General features: G+C 47.1%; 1 protein-coding gene across 2 annotated transcripts; it reads left to right on the top strand.

Moving 5' to 3' along the window:
• Positions 1-594: 594 nt before the first annotated feature.
• LOC6504194 (protein tiptop) lies at positions 595-7290 on the top strand. Of its 2 annotated transcripts, none has more exons than XM_014904928.3 (3): positions 595-1607; positions 2667-5182; positions 5292-7290. In XM_014904928.3, the coding sequence occupies exons 1-3, from the start codon at positions 1552-1554 to the stop codon at positions 5849-5851; spliced, it is 3132 nt and encodes a 1043-aa protein (XP_014760414.2). In that variant the 5' UTR covers positions 595-1551; the 3' UTR covers positions 5852-7290. The 2 variants fall into 2 exon arrangements, with proteins under 2 accessions (XP_014760414.2, XP_032311252.1); XM_032455361.2 differs by having other exon boundaries at positions 2643-5182.
• The last annotated feature ends 2804 nt before the right edge of the window (positions 7291-10094 follow it).

Below are 10094 nucleotides of genomic sequence, written 5' to 3'. Positions count from 1 at the left end.
CAGGGGGTTGCCCCCCACCCACACACTCACACATGCACACAGACGGCTGACAGACCGGCCCCCATGCACTCACACACACACACACACATACGAGCACCTGTCATGGCTCTCAGTGCAGCTTTTTGGCTCTTTCCGCTCTCCCATATGACACTGCAGTTGTTTCAGCACGGGCTTCGTTCCGTTCCGATTCGGTTTCGTTTCGTTTGAAGCGCAGCTTTGGTCCCCTTCTCCTCCGCAGCTGCGACTCATAAATCAAAACAAAACTGCACACAATCATGGCGCAGGCGTCGCATCCGCTCTCTGCTGCTACCTCTCTGCTGCGCTCACTGCCGCTCAGCCGGCATATATCAATTTAATGGGGAAACTGTCCGACGCTCTCCTGCTTTCTCGTCAAAAAGATATGTGTGTGTCTCACTCGACATGGCAGCGACAGCGGCAGAGGCAGAAGCAGAGGCAGAGGCAGCGTAGTTGCGACTGAAGCAGGGCTATTTTGGGGTAGTATTGGTGAGAGCGGGAGAGAGAGCGAGAGGCAGCGCGAGAGAGAGAGTGGCAAGAACGTCGGCAGAGGGCTCCAAGTGTCGTTTAAAAGCATCAACAACTCAAAAATGTTTTTTTTCGAAAAAAGTCTGTCGACGGGAAAGGACTGTCGCTCGGCGTCGCAAAAATGGCAAAAATTACATAGATACTGTTAGACGGGAACGAAATCATGTCGCACGTTGCCATTGCCATTGTTGTTGAGTTTCCGGTCAGGAGTGGAAGGCAGCGCCAGCTTGATTTTGATTTCAAATCTCAAATTCTTCAAATCTAGTCTCTCGTTAAAGAAAAAAGCGTGAAAAAATAAGAGAAATAAATAAAAATAATAATCGTAAATCGTAAATTTTTGTGGCAAGCCGTCAGTAAATCATTAAATTAATAGCCTCACCAACACACACACCCACTCACACACACACACGCAGGCACACAGCTGTTGTGCGGACAGAAAGTGGAGAAAGAAGAAGAAGAAGGAAGTGAAATTGGCGGCAGTTTGACCGCAACAACAATAACAACAACAACAACAACAACCAACAAACACTATTGCAACAAACAAACAAACACACGCTCATTGATTCGCGTTCGTCATCAGTCGTCGGTTGTGCCTCCCCCTACACCACCCCCCTCCGTGGCATTGTGACATTTGATTTATTTGACGTGTGTGTTTTTGATAGAAGCTCAACACGAAACTGACACGCACACACACACACACACCCATACCATCTCTCTCTCACGAATGGCTCAAGAATTTATTTGTTGAACAAAAATCGAAAAAAAAAAAAAAAAAACGAAAATAAAATTCAAATCTTTTCAAACCAAGTGCGTTTGTTGTTTCGCGTATGTTTGATGTGAAAAGTGACAAGGCGAGGGGAACTGAACAGAACAGAACAGAACAGAACAGTATAGAATAGAATAGACTCCATCGCTATCAATGGCCAGACGAAATTAATTGCCAAACAGCTTCTATAATCTACATATAACTAGTACCAGAGAGACCCCCGAATCCTAATCTTCAACAAAATGATGCTACACGAGGCTGTCATGCTGGAAATCTACCGCCAGGCACTGAGTGCAAGGTGAGTCCATCGCCCATAGCCTAATTTTTTAATTAAAAATATATAAAAATAGTATCATCTATATCTACTACATCTTTTGTTTTAATTCATGTTTCTAAATTGTTTTTATTTTGAATTTATTGAAGGTTTTAAGAAGTAGTGCTTGAAAGGCTATTCGTCTCTAAAAAGTGTCAAAGGGGTGGCCTTTTTAACCTATTTTTTGGAGCTTGAGGATGTTTTTTGATACAAGGATATTCGGGGAGTCCTAGGACTTAGCCTTCCTAGGACTTTAAAGGTCTTAAAAGGAAAAATTAGTCTTTCTTTGACTTAATTTAAAAGCATTGCTTTTATAACTAAAATACTTAAGATAGAAATTATATCAGTTTATTGAACTTCTTTTTCATACAAGGATATTCGAGAGTCCTTTTTGCTTAGAACATTGTTTAGACTAACTCTTTGTCTTAACTTAAGTCATTGCTTTTTAAACTAAAATACTTGGAAATTATGGCAGTTTATAGTTTATATTTTTTAGAAAAGAAAAGAAACTAAAAGACAAGAAACGAAAATCTTCAGCATTTAATATTCAGTATTATTTATTTATTAATTTATTTATTTATTTGATAAAATTTACTTATTTGCTTAAAATGATAGATTGTAAATAAAATGAAGAAAGATAAATAATATTTATTAATTTATTTATTAAAGAAAACATAAGTTTACAAAACATACACTACTAAATACTACTAAATGCTACTACTAATATACTACTAAAGACCTAAAGACTACTATAGGACTTCACCTAAATATTCATTATTATTTTTATTAATTTAAACAAAGTTTTTAATAATTTAAATTAAAGTTTATATTACAAAGTATTATAATAAAATAATTAGAAACATGAATTAAAACAATTTCCTTAATTTATTCCACAAAATAAACTCCCTTTTCTTTAAAACAAAAATTCAAAATTCAAATATTCTCCATTAATTTAAATTTGAAATAAAAAAAAATTAATTTAATGCCTACAACTTCTGAATATATCCGTTCTAACCCTAGGTCCCTTGTTTCCCCAAATTTCAGTGAGCTGGCCAGCCCGCGATGCCAATCCCGGGAATCGAATGCCTCGGCGGGCGGGGCCGGGGGCGGGGGAGTGGGAGTGCTGCCCAGCGATGTCCGCTGCCCCTCGAACGAGTCCCACTGCTCGGCCAACGACTGCCTCACCCCGGCGCCCACCCCCACTCCCACGGCCACGCCCACCTCGCCCCATCCCGTGGGCCTGCCCCTGACGGCGACACTTCCCCCCGCCGCTGCCGCTGCCCTGTTGCCGCCCCAGTCCGCGGCAATGGCTGCCTACCTGGCGGCCGCCCAGCAGAATCACCTGCTGCTCACGAATCCCCTGGCGGCGGCCGCCTCCCTGGTCCAGCAGGCCACCCAGCAGGCGGGCGAGTCCCCGCCAGCCCTGGACTTCAGCAGGAAGCGGGCCAGCAGCGAGGGTGAGGACGAGGAGGAGGAGGAGGAGCCGGAGCAGGGCCACCACCCAGAGGCCGACCAAGATGTCCAGGGAGACACTGGGCCGCTGGACCTGTCGGTGAGCACGCGGAAGAGGCAGGGGCCACCCGATTCCCCGCCAGCCAGGAAGGTGCCGCGAAGCATCTCGGCCGACTACAAGTCCCCCCTGCCCCCCGGCAGCTGGGTGCCGCCCATCAACCCCTACCTGGCAGCGGTGGCGGCCAAAACCGGAGGTCTGGGCAACCCGAAACTGGGGCCAAGTGAAGCCAGCAAGGCGCTGGAGAAGATGAGCGAAATGAGTCGACTGGAGACGCCGCCACCAGGTAGCCACCGGAACTCAGCGGGAGTCCCCAACACATCAACGTCGTCGTCGGGATCCGGAGGATCGGCGGCCGGCGGAGGCACCAGTTCCGGTGGCCGACACAGCGCCTGGCAGTCCCACTGGCTGAACAAAGGAGCCGACACGGCCAAGGACGTGTTCAAGTGCGTGTGGTGCAAGCAGAGCTTCGCCACCCTGGCCAGCCTCACCACCCACATGAAGGAGACGCAGCACTGCGGCGTCCAGATACCATCGCCCTCCGCCTCGGCAGGAGCTGGTGGCGCCTCGAGTGGTGCTCCTCCCGCCTCGCGACTGCCCGCCTCCACCTCGAACTCGGCCTGCTCCAGCAGCAGCAGCTCCACCTCCAGCTCCTCCAACTCCTCCAAGTCGGAGCTGAACATGCTGATCAAGGAGACGATGCCGCTGCCCAGGAAACTGGTGCGCGGCCAGGACGTCTGGCTGGGCAAGGGGGCGGAGCAGACGCGCCAGATCCTCAAGTGCATGTGGTGCGGCCAGAGCTTCCGTTCGCTGGCCGAGATGACCAGCCACATGCAGGAGACCCAGCACTACACCAACATCATATCCCAGGAGCAGATAATATCCTGGAAGTCGGGCGACGACCGGGAGCGGCCCTCCAACGGCAGTCAGGGTCCAGGAGGTGCTCCTTCGGCAGCTGCCTCGGCCGCTTCCGCCCCCTCCAGTGCCACGGCCGCGGCGGTGAGTGCCGTGCTGACCTGCAAGGTGTGCGACCAGGCCTTCGGCACCCTCAAGGAGCTCAGCAGCCACATGGCCCAGCAGTCGCACTACAAGGAGTCGCCCTCCTCCTCCGTGTCCCCGCCGGCACCGGGCGCGGGCAACTCGAAGAGGGCCCGCCAGAATCGCAACGAGAAGCGCAAGAAATCCCTGCCGGTCCGGAAGCTCCTCGAGCTGGAGCGCTCCAGCTCGAACTCCAGCCTGGACTCGGCCCTGAAGCCGTTGCGGGACTTCGCGGCCGCCACGAAGATCACCTGCGAGAAGTGCGGCAGCAAGATAGAGACGGCGCTGTTCGTGGAGCACATCCGGAAGTGCCTGGGCGAGAGCATACCGATCCCGCCCAGGAGGCCGGCCCAGGATCGCATGCCCAGCCCCAACGCTGGACTGGGGGGGGAAAAGCCGCCGTCGGTGCTGAACGCCCTGGAGCAGCTCATCGAGAAGAGCTTCGAGTCGAGGGGCGGAGGACGCAGTCTGGGCACTCCTGGTGGCTACTCCGAGACCGGCACTCCACTGGGCGCCAGCATCCTGAAGCGCTTGGGCATCGACGACAGCAGCGACTACACCAAGCCGCTGATGGACGCCCAGGCGATGCACATGATGCGCTCCTCTTACGCCTCCCGGGACCGCAGTGCCAGCGAATCGAGCTCCGCCAGCCGGGTGGAGTCCTCCTACACCCCGGACAGGCAACAGGCCACGCCCCGTAGGACTCCGGACACGCCAGCGCCACCACCTCCGCCGCCGCCACCGCCCACCACGATCAAGGCGGAGCCGATGGAGGCGGAGCAGCAGGCGGGAGCCGAGGAGCGAGAGGGCGGCACCTCCAGTCCCCGGCAGCACATCCAGGTGAAGAAGGAGTTCTCCATGGAGGCGAGTCGGGAGAGTCCTCGGTCGGCCAGTGAGTCGCCGGCGCCGCAGACTGTCCCCGCCACAGTGGCGGACAGTGGCAGCCTCCTGGCCCTGAACTCCATGTTCGATCAGCTGAGCGGGGCGGAGACGAACAACAACAACAACACAGGTGGGTTCAAAGGACAAAGTTTCTGTCAAAAAATATTAAAAAATAGATTCACTTCCTCCTTGATTTTGATTCTAAAAGAGCTAATACTGAACCCACTATTTCCTTCCAGGACACTGCTACAACAACAACAACCCCTCGAGCCACATCTCCTCGAAGAAGCCCAAGGCCCATCCCCTGGCCGCTCTCCAAAAGCTGTGCGAGACCACAGACCCCCCCGCCTCGAACACTCGCAGTGCCCAGTCCTCCGCAGGATCAGCGGCGGTCGCCTCCTCCTCGAACGGCAGCGACCTGGTGGCCTTCAGCTGGGCCTGCAACGAGGCCGTCCTCAGCGCCAGCAGCGGCGCCGGCGGCGACTCCTCCATCATCAAGTGCTCCTTCTGTGATACGCCGTTCGGGTCGAAGGGCGCCTACCGCCACCACCTCTCCAAGGTGCACTTCGTGAAGGACGCCGGCGAGGAGTCGCCGCGTCTCAAGTCCCCGGCCGCCCAGAGCCCCAAGTCCTTGCCGATGGCCTCGCCCAAGAGATCCGGATCCGCCTCCCGGAGTCCTGCCACAGCCATGCAGCAGCCGCCTCCCTCGCCCACCATCAATCCCTACGACGAGAGTCCGCAGTCCAAGTTCCTCAAGTACACGGAGCTGGCCAAGCAGTTGTCCTCCAAGAATGCCTAAGGATCAAGGATCAAGGACCAATTTAAAGTCGAGAAGTCACTTTTAAAACAGTTCCAATAACTGCAAGGACATCTTATAAAAATTATTTAATTTTTTTTGAAAATCATTTCGAGTGACTTGCAAGGACCTCCTTTATAATTCCCAACTTAACAGTTAACTGAGATTCGAGGACTCTCTCTGCACTGATTTCTGATCGTTGAGAGTCTGCGAGATTTGTTTGCCAATTCGCTCTCTCGAGCGCCACATGGCGAGTCGCACGCTCGCTCTCCCCCAATCTCTTGCAGTCGCTCTCTCAGTTGGATTTCCCCTCTTTTGCTGAATTGCCAAGCATTTCCCCTCATGTTCCCCATGTTCCCCACGATGTGACGTCATCGTCGGAGTGCTCTGGTCCGTTTTTATTGTTTCCCAATCGGACATCATGCTATCGCACTCACAGTGCAAGCGAGAGGCAACGAGTGGAATTCAATTACCACCGTTTGACGAACTGCTGTCGGCGTGCTGTTGAGACGGCTATATAGACTGGTCTGTTTGACGAAAGGCGACGACACGAGTTCGTCAAAGTTGGATTGGATGGAGGCGAAGGCCTACCTCCCCCATCCCCATTGCCATGCCGGAGTGGTTGGGGAAAGAGTGAGTGAGCAAAAACTATTGAGTGGAAACCGGTTTTTGAGTGCGATTGTGAGTCGAAGATATAAAGATTATTAATTAATTTGTTAATTATGCCGCAGTTCCTGGTCAAAAGAATCGAATAGAAAGCGTGCCAAAAAAAAGAAAAATACTTAATTCTAATGGTAAAACAATTAAATCACTAAATCTAAGCAATTACAAACGAATGAAACGCAGTATACGTAAAAAAAAGGTAAAAATGTTAACCTCATTGATCCTTAACGAGATAATGTAAATATTTAGCTAATAGCACTTTCCTTCCATATGTCTAAAGATTATCAAATATATATATATACAAAGAAATCAAAAGGTAGCCACAGCAACGCATGTATACGCAAAAAATTATAGAGAAACAATTTTAAAAATTATATATATACTCAAACATATGAATCTATATATATATATATATATATATACACCCATGTATACCAACTCCAATCTCAACAATAACTAAGAATCTTAATAATCTAACCTAAGAACTAAACCTAAGATGGCAAGAACATTGCAGAATGTATAACATTTCATTATCATTACTATCATTAACAATCACTATCATCGTTTAAGTCTACGATATACTACGATAACTATGTATACGACTTGTATTTGAGTTTTTGTGATATTATTTTTAAATCGAAACAGTTTGCTTCCCTTTTGCCACGCCCCTAGTCCTGCGATCCCTACACCTCTTGTATCCTGTACCCCCACCACCACCCCTCTTAGACCGTAAGTGTAAGTTATATAAATGCAATAAAGGCGCAGCATTCAAAATATAATTTTTACAATTTGTTTTTACTCTGAAAAGTATGCTATAAAAATGGGATTACCACTTGCTCGAAGACTGGCCATTATCCTGACTCTTCTATGGCTCCCAAGTCCCAAAAACATGCCACATCAAATTGTAAACTAATATTTGCTAATAAACACGTCGAGTTAATTAAACCTGAATTATGGGGCACATGGCTGTGTTAACTCCACGGGGGTGTATGCGTGTGGGGGGCAGGAGGCAGAAGGCAAAAAGGACGATGCAGGAACAGGAACATGCGCGAAATTTGAACGCGATTCGCTGATTTATGGCCAACAAAGGATTAAGACAACGACATCCAGATACTGATATGAACTTCATACGCACACAACTGCTACCCGTCTCTTTCTACGGGTAGAGTGCCTTCTCTTTCCGCTGATGACGATCCGACGCCAACAAAAATCTCCTCGAAAACTTCAATTGCCAAAGGATTCATTTTCACTTAAAATTTATGATGTGTGCGCATTGTGGGCAGCCTGAGGCGGTGGAGGCGTGGCCAGATAATACACTAAGAGAAAAATATAGTATCTTAAAATAAAAAAATAAGAAAAATTAACATAAAAATTAACTGTAGATAAGTGATTAAAGAATATTTTAGAAAATTATCTTTTTTCTTATCTATTGCCATTTTTTGTCTCAGTGCATAATATACATACATAAGTATATGAGATGCCCCAAGGGGAATGGGCGGATGTGGGGAACATGTGCTGGGTGTCACATTTGTGTTAAGAGATAATTTTTGGAAAATGTTTCAAACAACTTTTCTGGCCCGCCTCAGTTTTCAGTTTTCAGTTTTGCTTCATTGATGGGCTACGCTTTTTTTTTGGAGGGGGGGTGGAGGGGCTTTTTCTTGCTTCTGAAACTTGTGCATGGGACACCTTTGGGCTGACCCCCGCTCCGCCAGCTGCTCCTGCTCCTGCTGCTCCTGCTGCTCCTTCGCTTAATGAGATACAAACACATAAATTCCGAAAAGTGTCATGCATCGCACATAACGGTTTACTTTTTTGCTCTTTTGATAAGCCAACAAAACTGCCGACACTGACACTGTCTCCTCTTCTATGTGTGTGTGTGGTGTGTGTGTGTGTTTGGCAGTGTGGGTGACATCCTGCCATGTGAGGGAAAGTAAATTCCAGCGCCCTAAGGCTATAGACAAGGAAATCAAATTTATATGGCAAAATGTCAAGATCACAAGACGAAGGAAATTATGGGAAAATATTTTTAAATTATAGTGATGCGGAAGGACCTTTGTTTCAAATCCATTTGATTTTAATATTTAATATATTTATTTATATTTATAATATTTAATAAATTGAATATTTATGAAACTGATAGAGGTTATCTCTTAAAAAAGGTAAAAAACAAACAACTTATATGTATATTTATTTCGAAAAATATATAAATAAATAATAAACATACTAATAAAATTATAAAGATTTCCTTAATAGTATTTTACTTTTATTTTAATCCTTGAAAATAAAATAAAACTCATCCCTAAGTACCCCTACGTACTACCATCTTGTCAATCCGTGTGATAATTCCACCCAAACCAGGCGATCCAAACCAGCCCGCCAAAAAGGACCAAACCCACTAAATGAGCTTGCGAAAATCTCAGTTTCCAGATACTCCCTAGTATGTGTGTGTGTGTGTGTGTGCAAGTCCTGGGTGTTTGTGCGCTCATCAGTGAGCCATACGCTTGCCATATATCCTGTGGCATGCATAAAGAAAAGTGTAATAAAATTTGATTTATTGTAGACAAGATTCGAGTTGGATATGTTTTCCCTCTACTCGTGTGTGACTATATACATATAGGGACTAAGTGTGTGTGTTTTTTGTAAGCTTGTGTGCAATTCGCATGCTCATTCGCTGCTGCTTCCACGCCTGCGTCTCGCTTACGAGCCAGCTTCTATATGGCTTCTGGCAGCTTTTTCCGGCCCCCCCTAGATGGCCCCCATTTTTCGGAATTTTGCCACCAACCCAGAACACCCGGAATACCATCCGCCCCCAAGGCGACTCATGCATCACTCGTCTAGATATCATTCATCTCGCTTGCTGCCGTTTACCTCGCCACATTACCCCTACCATACCATACCATACCAGCTCTCGGGGACCACCCACTCCGGCACCCACACAATCGCATTCACATTTTCTGACACTTTTGCAAAACTTTTGCACTGCAGGCGTTTGTCCTGCGTCCTACGTCGTTCGTCCTGTGCCAGTCTCATTAGTCCCGGCCGGCCCCGGCTTCTGGATTCTGTTCTCGGTTTCTTCCATCGCCATCATCATCATCATCGCATTCGTCGTATGGATCTGAATTCGTATCTTTTTTTGTTTGCTGTTTGGTGGTGGGTGGGCGTTACTTGGAGCTGTCTGCCAGGGTTTTCCACATTTTTTTGTCTGTTTTCCTTGGAAAATGGTGAAAAATCTTTGGATTTGTAAGGCGGAAAGACAGATGGAGAAAGTCTGTTTCTGTAATTGCAATTTTGTAATTATTTAACTTGCGAATGGGTTGACGATTTCCCCTATAAGAGTACAGATTATCTATCTGATGAGAATCCGGACAAGGAAATAAATTTATTTTAAGAGTAAGAAGAGTATATCAAGCCATCTTAACTTTACTTAATAAAATTATTAATAGAAATAAATAAAATATCTCTAAAATAACTCAGTAGCAAAAAATATTAAGTATACGCATAGTTGAACAGAATTAAAACCTGCTTTAAGAAGAGTACCTTTTTTTTTTATAGTTCTATATCTATTTAATAACTATTTAATGTA

Source organism: Drosophila ananassae, chromosome 3R (assembly GCF_017639315.1).
Source record: "Drosophila ananassae strain 14024-0371.13 chromosome 3R, ASM1763931v2, whole genome shotgun sequence".
NCBI classification, from domain to species: domain Eukaryota; kingdom Metazoa; phylum Arthropoda; class Insecta; order Diptera; family Drosophilidae; genus Drosophila; species Drosophila ananassae.
The sequence above is the reverse complement of the archived record's forward strand: the minus strand, read 5'-3'. Positions and strand labels throughout refer to the sequence as shown.